General features: G+C 56.3%; 1 protein-coding gene across 1 annotated transcript in view; it reads left to right on the forward strand.

Annotated features, from left to right (window-relative positions):
• PDIA5 (protein disulfide isomerase family A member 5) overlaps positions 1-17,791 on the forward strand; it is a 91,053-nt gene extending 73,262 nt beyond the window's left edge. The window contains exons 12-17 of the mRNA XM_062208894.1: positions 2,897-2,967; positions 3,385-3,545; positions 7,949-8,079; positions 11,653-11,723; positions 17,204-17,338; positions 17,567-17,791. Coding sequence (XP_062064878.1) covers positions 2,897-2,967; positions 3,385-3,545; positions 7,949-8,079; positions 11,653-11,723; positions 17,204-17,338; positions 17,567-17,647 — 650 coding nt within the window. The 3' untranslated portion in view covers positions 17,648-17,791. The remainder of the gene's footprint in view (positions 1-2,896; positions 2,968-3,384; positions 3,546-7,948; positions 8,080-11,652; positions 11,724-17,203; positions 17,339-17,566) is intronic.
• Positions 17,792-20,571: the final 2,780 nt, after the last annotated feature.

Below are 20,571 nucleotides of genomic sequence, written 5' to 3' on the forward strand. Positions count from 1 at the left end.
TGCATATCTCAGCTAGTGTGGTGGACACCCAGTGCAGCTCCATCCTGGGGAGTCCTGGAAGGGAACCGCATGTAACAGGCTTGAGGGCCTGGCAGCTTCCTGGCACACAGGCCAGCATCCCACCCACATCCCCGCATCCAAAGCAGCCACTGCGGCCTTGTCACAGCTGCTCCTCCCAGTGAACCAACTTTTAGTTGTCAGAATTGTGCCTGGCCCTCTGCTGAGGGAAGCTAGAGGTAGTCTGGGGCTGTTTGCCACCCCAGCAGGGCAGTGGCATCAAAGGACTGGAACCTGATAATGATGCAAAGGGAGATCTCCCGAACAGTGCAGGGGTCCGGCCACAGTGACCAGGACATTAGGGGAAGAAACAGATTTTCCACATAGCAATGGCTGGCTGACTTTGTCTTATGTCTCCCTGCCCCCATGCCAGCCCTACTGTCCCTTTTGACCATGGGCCTTGGCCTGGTAGCACCTTTGACATTTCCTTCAGAGGCAGGGGGTGGTCCAGGGAGTGTCTCCTTCCTACCTCCCGTGGAGGCCACTTGTAGCCTCTGAGCTGCTGGGCCGAGCCAGCCTGTTCCTGGGCAGAGGGGACCTTCCTTGGCTCAGCAGGGCCCACTGTACTCACCTCTCTCAGGGTGGGCTGAACCCATAGCAGTGGGCGTACCTGCAATCTGAGTGTAAACTTGTTTCTGTGGGAAAGCAGCCAGTGGCTTACAGAATAACCCACTTGTCATCTGACTGCTTGGAAATGTGTTGTGATGACGCTAGGTGTTCATTTCAGGAAAATCACGATGGCCTTGGCTCCTGTACAGTTCCCAAGCAGGCTGCCATCAGACCACGGCCCCCAGAGTGGCCTGTGACCTTATGCATATGACCCTGTGTGCACTCTCCTGGAAGGCAGACTGACCACTTGGGTCACGATCCCAAAGGTGTCCAACTCCAGGGCACCCTGAAAACCTCTGCTTTGGAGAGAAGCTAAACAGAGCCAGCCCAGTAGGTCAGCCCCTCGGTGGGGGGGGAGGTCCATGAGCTTCAAGGTTCCAGAGGAGCCTCTGAGAGCACTACTGGGGGGTCAGAGGCCCACAGGATTCTGCACTGCTGCATGGGCCCGGAGCTTCCCTCACCCTCCTGTCTGTGCCCTCTGTCCCTTGTCTCTTCCAGTCTTGCCCCCTGTGTCCTCTCCTCCACCTCCTCCAGGAAGCCTTAGACCCCTGGTCATCCACTATCTGCTAATTATTTGCTAGTTCTGTGAGTTTCAGTGCTGACTGATAGATGTTTATCATGAACCTATTAAAGGGTGATCCCTTTTGCTTCACGTGGAGGTGCACAAGGCAAAAACCCCTGGGCCCTGCCTTGAAGGAGTCACATGTGTACAACAAGGAGCAGGTGTTCATGGAAGGCACTGCCAGCCCCCAGGGCTCCAGGGAGTGCCTTTTCTCAGATGTGTCCCTTAAAGGCATTGCACATGCGCTGTGTTCCCCTCCAGATAAAGACCTTGAGGCTGAAGGGTCCCAAGGGCCGAAGCCTCCACCACCTCTTCTGCAGGAGTAGGAGGCCCCTGTACAAGAGGAGCTGGCTGCCTGGGTGTTCAGCAGTCCCACCCCTGCTGCACCTGGGGCATCGCCGAGCCTCTGAGCTCGGGGTTCCAGCTGTCCCCACCCATAGCACCCATTTGGGAAGAACCAAATGACGACATAGCCACTCCAGGCCGCACTCCATCAAGGTCACCTGGCTTGACCGAGTCTTGTCCCCCAGGCTCTGTCCAGAGGGAACATGGGGTGAGCAGGTGGATTCTCTGTTATCAGTGGGCGGGGGTGGCTGCTCAGTAGGGGTGTACTGAGGATGGCACAGAGAAGTTAAGCAGGCACCCTTGTCTGTCCCAGCGCTGCCTGGAGCTGAGCTGTGCAGGAACGACCTCGACCTTGGAGGAGGCCTGTGATCCCAGGCAGGTGCTCAGGTGGAGGCAGGCAGCCTCAGGGCGGGCGTGGGAGCACCTCTGATAATACTGGGGTGTAACTCTGGCTTCCCTTCGTCTTACCTTTCCTTAGCTAACAGCAAGAGATGGTGGCGTGCACAGCAGAGCCCCAGGGCTGAGCTGCATCCCGCCGTCTGCCGAGCCTGGCTAAGGCCTGGTGCCCACGTAGCCAGGCTCACCTCTGGGGCAGTCTCCAGCCCCACTCCACAGCCACAAAACATCCTTTCTAGGAACAGGAAACAATTCACAAGTGCCCTGATACCATCTGTGCAAGACGCATATTTCCTTCTTAATGGACCAAACTTTATTATTGGTGACATCTGAATGTATCCTGTGGTCATCAGGGGAGGGCAAACCATGTGTTTGTTATGTAAGGGAAATGTCCCACATTAGCAAATGGCCAAAGCCCTGTGCCTGTCATCCCAGGCCCCTCTTGCCTGGGGGCAGCAGGAACGGAAGTGCTCCCCTAATTCTACTTCTGTGGGTTCTCACTCCCGATGCGGGGCCCAGACCCGCATCCCACTGGAGAAGGTGATGATGTGGTCACGGCTGTGACCTCCGGCCCCATTACCTGTGGCCCTGCCTGCAGCCTTGGACAGGCACCATGCTCTTGGTGCCTCCGTTTTCTTCTCTGTACCATGGGGATCATGTGCGTTCCTGCCTGGTGGTGCTGTCCAGGGGTGGTGAAGCACTGGGTGAGAGCCAGGCAGGCCAGGGCTGTGTGCCGGTGGCCGGTCTTGTTTGTGGACTTGTGTCCTCCATGGATTGGAGAGAAGAGACCTTGCCTTGAGTGAGCATGCGCACTTCTCTCCTGGAGCCCCAGCGTCGGGAACAGAGTGGGCTGCGTCACAGAAGCAGCAGGGGGAGCGTACCAAGAACCCTGTGCCAATGAAACGGCTTCTTCCTCTCTGCCCACAGGGTGTGGACACTGTAAGAAAATGAAACCAGAGTTTGAGAAGGCAGCAGAAGTCCTCCACGGAGACGCAGATGTAAGCTTCCCTCCCCACCCTTCCCTGTCCCATGACCTGTAGCATCATTGCAAGGACCTTCCCCACAGCACCTCTGTGTCCGTCACAGTGGGACCCCTGCTGGGGACAGAGTGGGCAGAAAGCCTGTGGGGCCACGTTCCCATCCTCTTCTCTCTGGTCACTGGCTGCTGGGAGCAGGACCCTGGCTACCCAGGATGGTTGGTGGGGCAGGCTCAGAAGCCTCATCCCAGCCCATAAGTAAGAGATGATGGACAGGCCAGTGTCTGGGGCCCCCCAAGATAAATGAGCCCTGGGAGCAGCCACCCCCCAGTTGGATTCCCGCAGGCCGAGGAGGGCTCTGGGGGCCGACATCTGGGCCCTCTGGTCCGCCAGCAGCACTGAAGCTATAACGCACGGTTGGCCTTTCCCCCATCCCAGAGCTCTGGTGTCCTTGCAGCTGTCGATGCCACCGTCAACAAGGGCCTGGCGGAAAGATTCCACATCTCAGAGTTTCCCACGTTGAAGTATTTTAAGAATGGAGAGAAACACGAGGTTCCCGCGCTCAGGACAAAGAAGAAGTTTATTGAGTGGATGCAAAAGTAAGTTATATGGCCTTGATGGCACGTCTTCACTGAGAAGATGCAGTCTACGGGACCATCCGCTGGCCTGGGCACCTGGTGCAGGGCAGCCAGGGCAGACTTGACGTCCTGTTCCAAGGCCACCTGTGGTGTACCGAGCACGGTCCTAATCCAGCCCGTCGCCAGCAGGTGCGCGTTTACCAGGTGCACGAAGCCAGGAGCGTCCTTTCCTCTGTCTTAGTCTCCTTAGCCCCAGCTTTCATCGTCCGCCTTTTAGCCCATCCCCTTTGAACAAATGAAGCAAACACACAGCTCTTCCCACCCAGAGATGGACGGGGCCTCCTGTGGGATCCCCATACTGGCTGCTGTGGTTCGGAGTTGAGGATAAAGATTTGGAAGAGCCCCTCAGCCTATGAGTGCATTTGCTGGGGTCATCGCAGGGCAAAGTTCTGTGGGCTGGGGGTCCAGGATCTAGGCAGGGTGGGTTTCTTCAGAGGCCTTTCTCCTTGGCCATCTTGTGCTTGTGTGCACATGGTCCTGCCCCTGTGGTATCTGTGATCCAGTCTCGTGATGACACCCATCCCTTTGCACTCGATCGGAACTTAACCCTCCTTTGAAAGGCTCTGTCTCCAAATGTTCTCACATTCTGAGTTACTAAGGATTAGGGCTCCAACATAGGAGTTTTCTTTTCTTTCTCTCTTTCTTTCTTTCTTTTTTTTAATTTGGTTTATTTATTTGAGAAGTAGAGTTATAGTCAGAGAGGAAGAGACAGAGAGAAAGGTCTTCCATCCATTGGTCCTCTTCCAAATTGACCATAATGGCCGGAGCTTGGCTAATCTGAAGCCAGGAGCCAGGAGCCAGGAGCCTCTTCCACATCTCCCATGCAGGTTCGGGGCCCAAGCACTTGGGCCATCTAATACTGCTTTCCCAGGCCATAACAAAGAGCTGGATCAGAAGATGAGCAGCTGGGACATGAACTGGTGCCCATATGGGATGCTGATGCCGCAGGTGGAGGCTTATCCTACTATGCCATAGTGCCAGACCCTCCCCCCTTTTTAAGACTGATTTATTTATTTGAAAGGCAGAGTTATATATAGTGAGAAACAGAGAAAGAGAGATGTCTTCCATCCACTTGTTTACTCCCCCAATGGCTGCAATGGCTGGAGCTAGGTCAATCCAGAGCCAGGAGCTTCTTCTGGTTTCCCATGTGGGTGCAGGGGCCTAAGCACTTGGACCATCCTCTGCTGGATTGGAAGTGGAGCAGCTGGGATTCAAACTGGCCCGATATGGGATGCCAGCACCACAGTCAGAGGCTTAACCTACTGTACCACAGTGCCAGACCCAACATAGAAGTTTTAGGGAGACATGGTTGAACTCATATGGCCCCACCTGAGTGGCTTTGTGATTGCTAGCCCAAAGAGCCCTGCTTGCCCGAGGAGCTTGGAGCCTGCTGTTCTCAGCATTTCCCCCGCTGCGGGAGGACCATCTCCCAGAGGCCCAGGATGTGGAGGCAGCCTCCCGTCTTGCTTGGATAGCAGAAATCACCATCAGGACACAGCTGAACAGCCTTTCTGCTGCCCAGCCTGCTCCCCAGCCCCAGAGCCAACAGCTCAGACACAGCCTGAACATTCAGGGGCATTCCTCATCGCAGCACTAGGTGTGAGAGGAAGTGAAAGGAGACCTCTCCAGTCTGTGCAGGGATGCCGTGTGAGAGCCACAAAGCACAGGAACAGTGCAGAACACAGCCTCTAGATCAAGACACTCTGTTAGGACATCAGGGTGCTCCCTGGGGCTTCTGACCCTGAAGCTCTGGCTCTGGAGGTGTGAATGGGACCCTCAGCCATGGAGTTTTGAGAAATACAGTCTGATGGAGCAGAGTTAGCACTGGGTCCAGGAGAGGTCTCTACCAGGGTCCTGGCCTCGTCTCATCCCATTTTCTCCTGCTCATCCACAGGGGAGGAGTCTGCCTTAGAGATGGGAGGGGATGGCAGTTTGTCTCTGAGAGACATGAGGACCTCCCTGCTCTGAGGGCTGCTGGTGTCTGAAGCAGGGGGCTTCATCACGGCTGCTCTTCCAGCCTGGTTCTGGGAGGGACTGAGCGAGACTGGGCCTTGTGGTCAGTGAGCACTGATCATTACTGCTCTGGAGTCCTGACCACAGACAGCAAGCATGGAGGGCCTCTGCCTCCTGTGTGCTGTTGCTGCTTCTGAGAGCTAACAGGCACCCGGTGGAGAGCGCAGACTTGGGGACCTGAGAGGTGCATCCGGTGCTCAGATGGTGACCCTGAGCTGGTCACCCACCCCTGTAAGTCCCGGGTTCCCATCTGGAAGGTGGATGTGGTACATCTCGCAAAGACTTGTCTAGAGGCTGGAATTAGACTGCGGTGGAAAGTACCGAGCACAGTGTGCCATTGTGGAAATGCTCAGAGACCGGGAGCTGTTCTAGCCAGCGGGTGGGAGAGGGCGCTTGAGCTGACAGTGTCAGCGCGTGAGTGACAGCACCACCTGCCTCTGCAGGATGCTTTCCTGTCTTTTGCCCCCTTTCATCTTCAAATCCTACTCTGAGGCCAGAGTTTGTCTTCAATTTTTAAGAAATATTTATTCATTTGTTAGTCATATATTTGAAAGGCAAAGAGACAGAGATCTTGCATTTGCTCATTTCTTCCCCAAATGCCTGCAACAGCCAGAAGTGGGCCAGGTCAAAGCTAGGAGGCTGGAACTCAATCCAGGCCTCCCCTGTGAATGGCAGGGACCCAAGTCCTTGAACCATCACCTGCTGCCTCCCAAGGCTGTGCGTTAGCAGGAAGCTGGATCTGAAGTTCTGGGACTGAAGCTCGGGCCTTCAAGTATGGGATGTAGTTTTCCCAAGCAGGGTCTTAACCACCGTGCCAAATCCCCTCCCCAAGGCCAGAGCTTATTGCTGCTTAGTTGATGAAGAAACTTAGCTTCAGAGAGAGAGGTAGGATAGTGGTTCTTTGGGGCACTGGGAAGGGACCTGTGAAGTGGAGCATGAATGGCAGATGGCTTTGGGGCAGAGAATGGAGCTTGACACCCAGCAGGGCGAGCGGACGGTATCAAGTGAGGTGCAAGGTGCTTCCGAGCATGTACGCAGGTGGCTGGGTGGTGGAGATTGAGAAGGACCTGTGGGCGCTGGGGGAGGCAGCATTCAGGTCGGTGGTGTCAGCCATGGAGTCGCGAGGACAGAGAGGGCCAGTTGTGGCCCCAGCACAGGGTGCTATTGACCAACATGGAGAAGCTGGGAGAGGAACAGTGGCAGGGAGCATGCAGGCAGGAAGAGTAACGTGCTCCAAGCCATGAGGGCTTGAGGTAGCAATGGGAGCCTCTGGCTGCAGGTGCCTGCAAAACACCTGGAAATGGGCAGCCTAGGTGAGAAGAAAGGTCAGGATCTGGGTTATCCTCATCAAAATCACCAAAGCCACACAGAGGGATGTGCTCTTCCAAGGATTGCAGAGGCTCTAGGGGGAGCTAGAGAGTAGGATGCCTTAGACGCTGGGTGGAGAGGGCTGCCTCTGCTCCATTCAGCGTGGCACCAGGCCTAGTGGTCAGAGCCAGGGGGTGCAGGCGCAAGGGTAGGAGATGTCATGACAGCTCCAGTGCAGCCCAGTCCCCAGAGACTCTCCTCAGAGAAGTAAGGATGGAGAGAAGGTTGTGGAGAGGGGAGCAGGACAGCAAAGACCCCTAGAGACCCTGGGATCCATTCCGGTGGGCAGCAGAGTGCAGGGCCCAGTGGACAAGAAGAGGCTGGCAATGATAAGCTTCCATTTGGCGCTGCCACAGCCCCATTTTGTGGACAGTAGTCGCTTGGCCAGCCAGGGTGCCTTACATTGTGATCCTCATCCCAGTCCCAGACACAAGGACCACAGCAAAGGGCACTGAGGCTCAGAGATACTGAGTCACTGCCCTCAGGTCGCACAGCTGCTAAGTAATCTGGATCTGAACCCAGGCCTGCCTCACTCTCTGGTCCCCATTCTCTCCACCTGAACAAGGCTTGGGAGCAGAAGGGAGCAGACGCTGAGAACAGTCCCAGAGCCACAGGAAGGAGGGCTGGGAGTCAGGTGGGGGAGGGGCTGGGAGTCAGGTGGAGGAGGGCGGGGAGTCAGGTGGAGGAGGGCGGGGAGTCGTTGGCAAGGCGATGGTGGACCACACGCAGAGGCTGCCTGTTCTCTGATGGGGTGGGTCCTCCATGTCTCACCAAGTGGCCTTGCTGGCTCTCAAAGGGAATCAGACCCTGATGCTGACATGCGGGTTGGTTCGTGTCTGCCCTGAGGTTTGAGGTGGAAGTTGAGAAGGACCACGTAGTGGTTTCTTCACTCATGTTCCCTCAGCAGTGAGCGTGGGCGGTGGGAGTGCGTGCCGGGCCGGTGACCTCTCCTTGTCTTGCTCCCCCTCCCCGCCTCCTTGCAGCCCCGAGGCACCCCCGCCCCCGGAGCCCACTTGGGAAGAGCAGCAGACAAGTGTGTTGCATCTGGCAGGGGACAGCTTCCGGGAGACCCTGAAGAAGAAGAAGCACACCTTGGTCATGTTCTACGCCCCCTGTAAGTAGCCCAGGAGCTCCCCCAAGGGGCCAGGTTAGAGGGGCTGGCCTGGCCTAGCCAAGGGACCATGCTGGCCTTTGGGCTACTCTGCTGTCATCTCTGCTGTGAGCCGGGCCCCCCAGTTTCATCCAGGCTGAGACGCCCCACTTGTGTGGGGCAGGCTTTCTCTCGCTGTCCCCACAGCCTTCTGTCTGCCTGCGCGCATGCTCGAGACGCCTCCCCTGCATCTCTGGGCTTTGCCCCGCACCCTGCCACTTCCTCCCCACCCCTGGCTCCCTCCTGCTTAGGAACCGTGGACTCCTCTGGGGCTCTGAAGCCCTTCGGTTGGAAGCCGTGATGCTCTCGTGTTGCTCCCGCCGTAATCAGAGCTTGAGCTGAGGAGGTGGCGCGTGCTCCAGCACTGGCGGCTGTGGCCTCGGGCGTCTGCATTCCCGTTTTGAAGTCGCTAATTGGCACTTAAAAGGAAAGGGTCTCAGAATTTCCCGCTCTGCGGTTGCCCTTCTCCCTCTCCCCCAGGTTACAGCCCGGCTTAATGGAGTGAGGATAATAAAAGCCGCTGTCCACAGAGAAGCCAGGCGGCTCAGCGTGCTCGTAAACCCGCTCGGCTGTGGCCAGCCCTCTGTGGGTGCCCCGCCCCCGAGGCCCACGTGCAGGTCGCCTGTCCTGTCTGCTCCTGCCCCTGCTGGCTGGGGCGCCCCTCCCTCAGGTGGCTGAGACCCCTCGGCTTCAACCCCTTCTTCCCAGGGTGGGGCTTGTTCTCTCGATTCTGTCTGCCCCACGAGTGCACCTGGGAGCCTGAGGGGCTCTGGGGCAGTTAGCATCCTCCTCCTGGGCAGAGACACCGATGCTGGCTGAGACCTGGCACACGCGTGACTTGCACAGCTGTGCCAGCGTTGGTGACGGGCCTGCCTGCAGCCTGGGTGTGTGTGTGTATGTGTATGTGTGTGTGTGTGAGAGAGAGAGAGAGAGAGAGATGTATGGGATGTGATGCAGTGAGTGTTCTCTCAGCAGCGAGTGAGAAGCTGCCCAGAGAAGTAGGACCCCTTGACCGGCCCCCCGGTGGATGTCACCAAGTCCAGGCTAAACGCTTTCCCCCAGAGACACCAGCCTTACCCCCAGACCTCTGTGCAGGAGGCATGGCCTTGTGTCTCACCTAGGGGGCTTCGTGAAAGACTCAGAGCCCCCCTGCGGGCTGCTGGGCAGGCAGTTCCTAAATCCTCAGGGACCCTGGCCTAGGGATCCCAGCCCTGTGGGCTGCTGGCATGGACCATCTTCCTTCATCAAGTAACAGCTCTGTGCCAGGAGGCCTCCTTGGCCCAGGATGGAAGGGCGGGAGACATGTCTCAGCCTGGCTTCCAGGGTCCCCGGCAAAACGATACAAACACAGCCATTGGGGACAGTATCACTGAGTGGGTGAACTTTGGCCGAGAGCTTAGTCCTCAGATGTTTCCCATCTCTTTCACCAAGTTTTTCTGTCCCTAAATCTTGCCCCATGCCCTAGGGAGATGGCCGTATCTATCCGAGGGTTGAACAAACAAAATCTTTTGATTTTTTTTCCCAGTCATTAAAAAAAAAGTATTGATTTGTAATAAGAAAAAGTATGTGATGTCTGTTTACTCTGATTTATATGTTAAGAATCTAAATACTGCAGAAAGATCAAATGGTAAGATCAAACACCTGATGAAGCTGTAAAGTGAGCAAACCCTACACCCACCCCTTCACCTGCCACAGCCCTCCTTGTCCATCTCCACGTCTCCCCTGTGCTCTCAGCTCCCAGCTCCCCAGTCTCTGGGGCCCCTGCCTCCTGCCTGGTGACCTGCGCACAGAACTCTCCCTGCCTGTCATTGACCCTGCACCCCGGATGTCATGGTGCTGCCCTTCTTACACTGACGTAGCCGAGCCTCAGGATCGGACTTTCCCAGCCTACCTGCCCTGTCTAAAGCCGCCTACCCCTGCTTCCCAGCTGCTGCGCTCTCTCTCTCTCTGTCCCCGGGGTGGAGAGCGGCAATGATTTGTGACTTGGGAAGTGGAGACACGGTCTGCACGTGGCTCGTGGTTCCCCCTACCCTTGCAGGGAGCAGAGGGTAAAAAGAAGACTGCAGAATGGAAGCAGGTTTTGAGGAAAGGCGTGGGTTATTCCCAACCAGCCTGAGCTCCCAGTGGGCACACACTGCCCGCAGGACATGTCCCGTGGGTGCCGTGAACACCCGTAGGTTGGAGGTGGTTTGGAAGTGACGTGGCATCCTTCCCTGTCAGTTCCCTGTAATCACCATTTTAGTCGGTTACTAGGTCATCCGCCAGGAGTTAGGCTGGGCTGGACACCTTGTCTCCTGCAGTTCTGAGCCTGACCGTAACCAGCCCCTGTCTCTTCTCCCCACCATCCCCGTGCTGTTTGGGGCTGGTCAGGCCATAGGGTGGCCCTCCCTACTCTGGGAACTGGCTCAAGTGCTCACTAAGTTCAGGTTAAGCTTGGCCTTAATTTGGTTTCACAGAGCCCTTTGAGAAGCCAGCCATTGTGATCTGATTGTGAAAGGAGCGCTCAGGTGAGCAGGGCAGTTTCCATTCCCCGCCCTGCGTCTCCAAGTCTCCAAGGCCAGGGGCTTGGGGGTTTGAGGGCGGCTTTTGTGAGGACCTTATGACCAGGAATAGCATTCCCCATGGGCATGTGGCCTCCCCCACCTGGGTTTTGATCAGGACTCAGGGTGGAAACCATTCTGTCCTCCCACAGCCCAGGTCGCAGTGTCCAGGGAATGGCTGAGGGAGGAAGTAGGTTTGCGTCGTGATCTGCTAGTGCAGAGGGAGGGGCCGGCGTGGCCTGCAGCTCCCTGGGCTGTCTGTGACAGGTGATGGAAGTGGCCCACAAATTGGCCCACCCTGCACCTGGGACACACTTTGTCGGAGCTGGAGTGCTCAAGGTGGTACCCAGAGCACAAGACACAAGAGCAGGTGGGGCAGAGTAGATCATTCCCTAGTGCACGCTAAGGGAACATCACAGCCCTCGTCCACTCGGACAGGCCTTCTCCCTGGGTAGGAAGTGTCCAGGGACCTGGAGACTGCCTGGTGACTCCTCGTGGCCTGACCTGGACCCCCCTGTAGCTGGTGTCAAGGTTCAGGTTGATTGTGGAGCAGCGATGTGGAAGGACAGAGTGAGGACCTGGGCTGGGTTGCTGCCCAGGGGCTGCGGTGGGGGCAGAGATGCCAGGAGCATGGATGTTAGTGGCAGAGCCCAAGAAGCAGGACTTAGGCGGGGTGGTTGCTGCTGATCCCCCACCTCTCTTGGCGCCACTTCCTGTCTATCTTGAAAGGGGCAGATTTGCCATCGTCGGGTGAGGCTCAGGGAGTCCCACGCACCCATCCTCCTTGTCTAAGCTAGCCCCCTCCATGCTATGGCTCAGGCTCTTCCTTGTCCCAAAGGCAGCCCCTGTGGGAGGGGCCTGCAGGGCAAGTCCCAACAGGAGGGTGGAGCATTGAAGCCTCATACCCACAGGGAGGGTGTGAGTGGCAGGTGTGACGGTGGGGCTCCTGATTCTCTGCGACACCTGAGCTGTGTGCCGTCCCTCCCCTGTCGCGCAGGGTGCCCACACTGTAAGAAGGTCATCCCACAGTTTACTGCCGCTGCTGATGCATTCAAAGATGACCGGAAGGTAAGGATGCCCCACCCCTCGCCCCAACCCACCAGAACATCCTCTCCGTGACCTGAGACAAGGCAGAGCAGGCTGATTCCTGCCCCAGAGGCCCACAGAGCTGCTGCAGCCCGTACCTGGAGGAGGGGCATGGTCCAGGGGGTCATCTGTGTTTTTAGCGGTGGAGCCAGGACTGTAGTCATGCAATGCCTATATAATTAAAAGTACAAATAAAAAGCCCAACAAAAGTCAACTGGAGGAGGCGGCGGTGGAGGAGAGCCAGGCTGTGCTGATACAGCCGCGTCCTGCCTGAGTGAGAGGCTCCCGTAGAGCAGAAAATTAACAAGCTAGAGCCGCGGATTGGATTAGGGGCTGAGCCACCAGGCATGGCCCCTGGTAGCTCCAGCGGTGGGACAGTGAGGCTGCTACAGGGAGAGGACCACAGGTGGCCCTCTTAGTCCAGGGCTTGTGGGGCAGGGAAAGCCCCCTGTGCTCAGGGAAGTCGCACCAGGGCCAAGTTTTTCAGTCCCCTTCTCTTCTGTGCCCGTCAGGGTGCTGGTATCCTTGACTGAGGAGGTGCGTCCCAGCCCCAGGATTCCCCTGTAGGGACCTCTCACTTAGCAGACCCTAGAAGCACGTGAGCATGCAGTCCTGCCATGGTGCCTTACTCTCCTGGGAGGAATCCCCAGGTTTGGACGGGGCACAGGCTAAGCAGACACTACTCAGACCAAGCAGAGGGAAATGGGCTCAGCCAGGGCCAGGAAGGGCAGGTAGTGGCAGGAAGCAGCCCACATGGGCAGAGAGAGTAGATCATTCTAAGATGTGGGTGGGGAGGGGGCAGAGCATCCAGGCTTTGCTCAAGACCAAAGGAGGTCAGGTTGAGGCAGAGATACAGGTGCTGAGAACACCTTGCTGGGCCCTGATGGGGTGGGGAGAACCGCCCAGGACATTGAAGCCAGAGGAAGCCAGGCAGGGGCAGGCACGTGTAAAGGTGGGGACACACCGGGGGCAGATATCCGCTTATACCCAGGCCCCAGGAGTCCCAGTATTACCTACAAGTCCTGGCTGTGTCATTGGGGTGCTCCCTGCCAGGAGGGAGTAGAAGGATCAGAAGCAGTTTGTCTTCTCCACCTGCCACTTGCCCCTCCTTGAGGGGGAGATGGCAGAAGGAGACTCCCTTGCCCCATCTTCCTCACCATCCCCGCCCACTGGTGCCTTCCAGGCCCTGTGCCCACCTCCCTGGGAGCTCCTGGGAGGTGGACCCAGCACAGCCTGGTACCCATGCCCAGGGCTGGAATTGGAGCCGATCCACATGGGCTCCTAGAACCCCTCACCTGCAACACTGGGTCCTCTGGACAGACAAAAGTGTGTATGGCTGCTGAGGACTCTGTGCCCCAGGAGATCTGGGAGGGATCCACAGAGCTTGAGTGGGTTTTCCCGGCCAGGAGTGTGGTCTCAGGGGACAGCCTCCAGCCGAGGTTCCAGGGCGGCCCAGAGACCCCGCAGGACGGTCCCCTTGGACGTGGTGCCTCTCTACCCAAGTGGCACTGCTGAGGCCACCCGAGACCCACAGTGGGTAGCTGAGAGCCAGCCCCTCCCCCCAGACACTGATGCCGTTGCTTGATGATCTTAAGGTGGACCAGCAGTGTTGCCAGTTTTTCCTTAGTCATTCCCTGTGTCTTTGATTCCCTGTGTTCCTCCTTCCAACTCCCTTTTTCCAAGCCGAGGTTCATCCTCACTTGTTTCCAAGAATGCATTTCTTCAGCTCTGCCCAAGGCAGCTGACCTTGGAGGCAGCCCTCAGTAACAGCAGGAAGCCAACCTCTCTTTAGCCTGGGGGCTGAAGTGACTGGTGCCCACCCTGTGGATCGCCATCCTACAGCTCCAGGGCTTCTTTCCAGAAACCTGAGTTTCTGGGTTTCTGAGCTGGCTCTTGTGCTGGCCACAGGATGGTGTGTGAGAACCGCTCACCTGTCCCCCTCTCCCTTTCCTTGTGAGCGATCAGGGCTTCGAGAGGAGCTGTGTCCTTTGCCCAGGGATGCCCAATGGATCATTGACAGCCAGAACTGGGGCTCCTGACTCCCAGTTTTTCCTGACACCCTTGCTGCCACCTTTTGGCTGGAATTGCTTTTTTCTTCTTCTCCCACCCAGAATCCAGTCCCAGTTCCTTCCCCCAATCAATGTGCAGTTGGTTGTTCACTTCCATTTTCATAGCCAAAGTCAATATTAGCTCCTGCAGAGATTTATTTTACTGAATCAATAAAGCTGTGTGAGGCAGCTCATATTTTAACTGGGGAGCCCACACCCCCTCTCAGGAGCTTGCTTGGGGACGTTGTCAGTCGACACACTGATGGAGAGAGCTGCAGACTGCTGGCATTGGGATGGATGGTGTTACTGAAGGGGCATGGGGGCAAGGACCTGTGGTGAGAAGCAGGTGGGCCGGGACAGGGGCCTTATACTGCCCTTCCAAGTGTGCCCAGCCTGGGCTGGGCAGAGAAAGACCAGCAGCGCAACCCTCAGCAGATGTGGCCCACATCACCACCATCTCTGGCCGTGTGTGCAGACCCACGTACAAGACTGGCCCTCAGCTCACCAGGAGCAAAAGCTTTCTGGGGGCAGGGGCTTCGTTGGTTCCAGAATCCCTCAGTCCTGACACTTAGACCTGTGCAGATGCTGGCTGTAGGGGAGGAGACAGTACCATACTTTCTGTTCACTGAGGTCCCTTCCTCCCCCAAAAGCCTCGTGTCATGTTGTCCCCAGCGTGGCCTGATCAGCTGGGCTCTGTGGTGCTCCTTACTGTAGAGAAAAGGAGACCGACGCTCGGAGACCGTAGGGCACCAGCCCCGAGCCCCTCAGCTGGCAGGAGCAGCATCAGAATGATGTTCTGGTCACAGTGGTGCCACCCTACAACTCCAGGGTGTGTCTGCAGAAACTGGTGGTATCTAAGAACTGGCCCTGGTGCTGGCCACACGGTGGTGTGAGGGGACCTCTGGCTCCTTTTCCTCATGTGTGATCAAAGCCCATTGGATCTGCAGGCACAGGCAGAGGCTGAGTTCTCTCAGATCAGACCCTGCCCTGGGGCCTCATGTGCAGGTAATTTATTTGGGAAGTGGTCTCAGAGGGCACCAGGGGGGATGAAGGAAGGAAGACAGGAAAGGGAAGGGACCGGAGCAGGTGCATTATGGGCAGATGACTGCATGAGCAACGGACGCTCCATCCGTGGAATCTTCACCAGGACACATGCCCTAGGGCTGTCCCTCTCCAAAGTCAAGGAAGCCAGCGCCCTCATCCCTGGCCTTCATCTATCACCGGCCTTAATGTGACTCTCCTATGGCTGGGGGGAAGCTGTCAGGCTGAGAGTCACAGGTGCTGGGAGGAGGGGACATGGCCAGGCACTGACCCCATGTGCCCTAGGAATTCATGCTAGCTGCTGTAGGACAAATGCAGAAGTCGTAGTGGGGTCAGTGCAGGCCTGGAGTGGGTGCGCGGGCATTCAGACAGGTGTACTGGGGAGAAGGGAGAACAGGTGCTCACTCTGCCTTCTTTCTCAGGGGATCTGAGCCAATCCCCTGGAGCAGGCTGCACCTGTCCCTGTGCCCGTGGGAGCGGAGCACAGGTTGCCCTTTGCAGGCAGAAGCTGTGGGGCTGGCAGCTAGTTGAGGTGATTCAGAAGGAGGACACATATTTAATTTAGCAGAGTTATAAAACCATACACTACATTCCCAACAGCTCCAGGGCATGTATACAAATTAAATTCATAATTTAAAGCGGATACGGGGAGAGCCGCAGCCCGGAGCAATGCTCATCAAACACTATCACGACATACAGAGGTGCAGCAGCCCCTGGCCCAGGGCTGGACACAGAGGGCCTCAGCTGCTCTGTGTGGACGCCCCTGTCCCCTGGGCCAGGGGATGGAAGCGTGCACACAGACAGCCGGAGGAGCATCTCCCTCTTGTCTTAAATAATTCACAAAGTGCTGTGGAGAGCGAGCTGGGCTTCTCAGGAGCATAGGAGCCAGCCTGCTGGCCCAGGTGAATTGCGCTCCTTGTGCGTGCTGGGGAAGGGTGTGCTTGGCCTGCCTGGAAGAGACAGATGCTGCTCTGCTCCAGCCAGTCGTTGCCTGTGGGGACACGGGGCAAGTGCATCAAATCTCCTGACTTTGGAAGAGAAGCTGGAGAGCCAAGTTTTGATATTAAATCTGGCTCCCCTGCTATGTTGGCAGCTAATTCTTTTTTAATTCTATGTGGGCCAAATAGAATAGGACTGAGAGCCAGCTCTGACTGGCACGCAGCAAGTTTGCAAACTCCGCTTTGCAGAGTCGCGCTGTATACACGCTCTTTTGCTACAGAGGCAGGAAAGAAGCAGAAGGGTGGCAGAGGGCAGGGGGACACACTGGTGTCCGGGGGCAGGTGCACCTCGTTCCTCACTCTAGCTGTCCTACAGCTCACAGACCAGGAGCGCGCTCGCCTGAGCACAGGTGAGTGAGCAGTAAATGTGGCCGTTGGTGGCCTGCTAATGTCTCTTATCTGGAAGTAGGGCTTTAGTCTAAGCGGAAAGAGCCATGACTCCTGGAGAGCAGCGGTTTTGCATTGCTTTACCGACTGCCTCTTGTCGCTTCCTCACTGGGCTCTGCAATGATCTCATTTGTTATTTGGCAGCGCTTGATGACTGGGCTCGGCCAAGGTCACCTCTGCACCCCTGGCATTCAGCACAGGCGCTGCACGTGGCAGAGCTTCGGCAAAATCTGCCCTTCCCCTCCTGCCTAATACTTTGCCAGGAACCGACCCCTCCTCCTGCTTCCCTGCTTTGGGGTCCTCCATAGGAAAAAGTGCCCCATTTCTGCTTCACACCCTCTTAATTCAAAAGAACAAGTAAGGAAAAGCTCCCCAGGATGTGGAATCTGGGAGATGAGCGAGAAGCAGCCAGTGGTCATTGGCCACCTCTTTCTGACCGAAAGTTCTGATTGCCCTGACCATGCTGAACTCCCTCCTGGTTTCTGGAAGGTGCTCCCCTGGCTTTCTCCTCCTCATCCCAGACCTTGGCTCCCACACCACATCATGCAGAGTGCCTTTGTGCCAGCTCTGTTGTAGCTCACGTCACACCGTGCTGGGATTGTCTTTATTCTTTAACCAACTCCCTGCCCAGGCTCCAAGCTCCTGGGGGAGCCACTTGGTGGGGGGTCAGTAGGACTACCTAAATTAGCAGTTGGCAGTTACCCCCAATCCCAAGCCAGGCTCTGTGCTGCTAGACCGTCCTTAAATTCTTTTGTTCGGTCTTCAGAATGGCCCAGTAGCCCAGATAGTGCCGTTGTACCCATTTTGCAGCTGAGGAAATTAAGGTGCTTAAAGGCTAGGTAATTTTCCTTAAGTCTTGATGTGCAGGCAAGCCAAGCTTTGACCTTGGGGGGCTTGCCCTCTGAGCTCTTGCTCCCCACCCCGTCCAGTGCGGCCTTGCCGCCAGCAGAGGTTGGTGCTCACCCTCTCCACTCCCCCCACCCCCCAGATTGCCTGTGCTGCCGTTGACTGCGTCAGAGACAAGAACCAGGACCTGTGTCAGCAGGAGGCCGTCAAGGCTTACCCCACTTTCCACTACTACCACTACGGCAAGTTTGTGGAGAAGTACGACAGCGATCGGACGGTGAGTCGGGAGGGGCACCTGCCTGCCACTCAGGGCTGCTGGGCCGGGATGGCAAGTGGGGCCTTCCCGAGACACAGCAGCCCGCTCTCCCCGAGTCCTGCCTAGGGGGGTTCCCACGGGTCCACCTTCCCCCAGTCTGCCGGTCAGAGCGCTGTACAGGGAGGGAGGGAGTATCCAGCCCATGGTCAAGTCCCTTGCCCTCTGTCTCTCTCCTGCCCTTCCCCGCAGGAATCTGGGTTTACCAGTTTCATTCGAGCCCTCCGGGAGGGAGACCTGGAGAGACTGGGGAAAAGGAAGGAGGAGTTGTGACGCTGCCTCAGAGAAAGCGTTCCCACCACACTGTGAATGATGCCTGTTTGTTGTTCTTTCTGAATCTCCACGTTCCGAAGACAGCCTTTTTTATAGCCGCTTACGGCCGTTTTGTACAATTTTGAAATAAAATTAAACCATTTACTTGGCGGTGTGGCTCATGTTCACGGCACCTGTACCTACAACGACGGCTCCTCACCCTCTCCCTCCTCCTAGGCCCTCTCCCCGGCCAGGGAGGAGACCCCCGAGGGTGGCTGCTAGCACAGGGTGCTGGCCCCCTCCCAGTCATCAGAGCAGGACTGGGGACATGGACCGTAGAGTTCCCTGTGGGCAGTGACTGGAGGCCGAGGGCGCGTTCGCCAAGGTGGCGGGAAACAGCTGCTGAAGCAGACGGGAGGCCAGGCGAGCTGTGGCTGCTCCTGGGTCATTGCCAAGGCCGCCGGGGTTTTCCTGCAGCTCATTTCCACATTTTCCCAACTCTTTCTATCTTCTGTTCCTCGCTGCCTCCCATCCCTCTTTAGAGAAAATTAAGGTACCACTTCGGGAATGAGTGCAGTGGCCAAGCAGGGCCTGGGCGCTGGCCTCCTGCTGTGTGCTGCCTGGGAGGGGGCCGAGTGAACTCTCAGCTGCTGAGTGAAGCCTGTTAGCGCCTCCTCCTCCCCCTGGCCACATGTGCTCCAGGGCTGGGCGCCTCACCCCACCTCCTGCCCGTGAGCATCCCTTTCCTGACCCACCTGTCCTGGCAGTCTCGCCGCCCACGCGCCCAGCCCTGTGCCTGCCCCGGTGACTGCGCACCTGCCCTGGCTGTTCTGACTTTCCTTTAAGGAGGAGCAGTCCGAGGCTTGGATTCGAGTGGCCCCGGGGCAGCTGCAGCCCGGCCGTCCTGGGGCTTGGCCTGCAGGACCAGCGCTCCTCTCCTGGGCCAGCCGCACCTGGCAGCCTCCGTCCTTCCTGAGCGGATAGGGGGACAGAGCCGCTCTGCCTCAGGCACTTGGGGCCATGGTGGCCGTGTTCAGGGCCATTGAGTGAAAGTGGGGCCTTGAGGGCCTGTGTTGTGCAAGTCGCCAGCCTCCCAGTCCACCCACCACGGCTTCAGCCTCTTTTCTCACCCCCTGAGCACCCACTTCCTGGGCAGTGGGCCTGGACTTCCCCCAGGGGAATGGGTAACAGAGAAAGGTGTGTATTTGAACTTCAGTTCAGCACAGCCTTTCTGTACCCCACACCAGGACACAGAGGGTCGTTTAAACCTGACCTGCGGGTGATGTACCCATTCCTGCATGGGGCTCTTGAGAGTGTGTGTGTGCACCGTCTGGGGGTGCCTTGGTTGTTTGGGGTACTTACCATTTTATCATTCCTAGGGTCCCATTCAGCGGCACTGGGTACCTTTATATTGCTATATGACCCTCATCACTGTCCATCTGCAAAACCTTCTCATCACCTCGAATTTAGACCCTGCATCTAACAAAGAGTCATCCTCTATCCCCCCTCTTCTTAGCCCCTGGTGGCCACTACTCTGCTTTCTGTGTATGTGTATTCTATTCTGGGAGCCTCGTGTCAGTGAAATCGTACAATATTTGTCCTTTGGTGTCTGGCTTGCTTCACTTAGTGCCGTGTCTCCCGGGGCCATCCATGTTGTAGCAGGTAGCAGTCTGCCATTCCTTCCTAAGGCTGAATAACGTGATGCTGTAGGGATGTACCATGTTCTCTTTACCCATTTGTCCGTCGGTGGATGTTCGAGTCTTTTCAGTGTTTGGCTATCATGAGGAATGCTGTTATGCATGTAGGTATACAAATACCCCTTTGATAGCCTGTTTTCAGTTCTTTTGCAAGTGGAATTACTGGATCATAAGTGATTTTATATTTAAAATTTTTTAAAAACGATTTTATTTGAAAGGCAGAGTTACAGAGAGGGGGGTGGGTGGGGAGAATGAGAGAGAGAGAGATCTTCTATCTGCTGGTTCATTCCCCAAATGGTCACAACAGCCAGGGCTGGGTCAGGCTGAAGCCAGGAGCCTAGAACACCACCTAGATCTTCTATGTGGATGTCAGGGACCCAAGCACTTCGGTACTGCTCTGCTCCTCTCCCAGATGCGTTAGCAGGGAGCCAGGTCAGAAGTGGAGTAGCCAGGACTTGAATCAGCACTTCAGTATGGGGTGCTGGTAAGGCCAGCGGGGGCTCCACACACTGCGCCACAAAGCTGGCCCCGTATGAGGCCTTTTGTATGGATCCAAGTGTTCATTTCTCTTGGGTAAATGCCCGGGAGTGTGATTGTGCTTGGCTTTTATAAAGCTGTACCATTTACATTCCCGCTAGTAAGGTATGGCATCCAAATTCTCCGCATACTCATCAGCATTTGTTATTGTCACTATTTTAATTTTAACTGTTCTGAAAGGTGTATGGTAATATCATGTTGTTAATTTACATTTCTCTGATGGTTAGTGATACTGAGCATTTTCTCATATGCTTATTTGCCATCTGTGTGTCCTTTCCAGTGAAGTGTAACTTTGTATCGTTTGCCCATGTTACTGTGTTGACTTCAGAGAGTTCTTCCTACATTCTAGACACTTGTCTTGGGTCAGATGTGTGCTTTGTAAATATTTTCTCGAAGTCTTTTCATCATCTTAACAGGGTCTTTCACAGAGTACAATTTTATTTAAAAAAAAAAGATTTATTTATCTTATTTGAAAGGCAGAATTACAGAGAGAAGGAAAGACAAAGAGATCTTCCATCCACTGGTTTACACGCCAAATGACTACAACAGCAGGGGCTGGGCCAGGCCAAAGCTAGGAGCCAGGAGTATCATCTGGGTCTCCCACAAGAGTGCAGGGGCCCCTACGCTTCAGCCATCCTCTGCTGCCTCCCAGGCGCCTTAACAGAGAGTTGGATCAGAAGTGGAGCAGCTAGGATGACAGTTTTCACAGGT

This window comes from Lepus europaeus, chromosome 2 (genome assembly GCF_033115175.1).
Source record: "Lepus europaeus isolate LE1 chromosome 2, mLepTim1.pri, whole genome shotgun sequence".
NCBI lineage: Eukaryota > Metazoa > Chordata > Mammalia > Lagomorpha > Leporidae > Lepus > Lepus europaeus.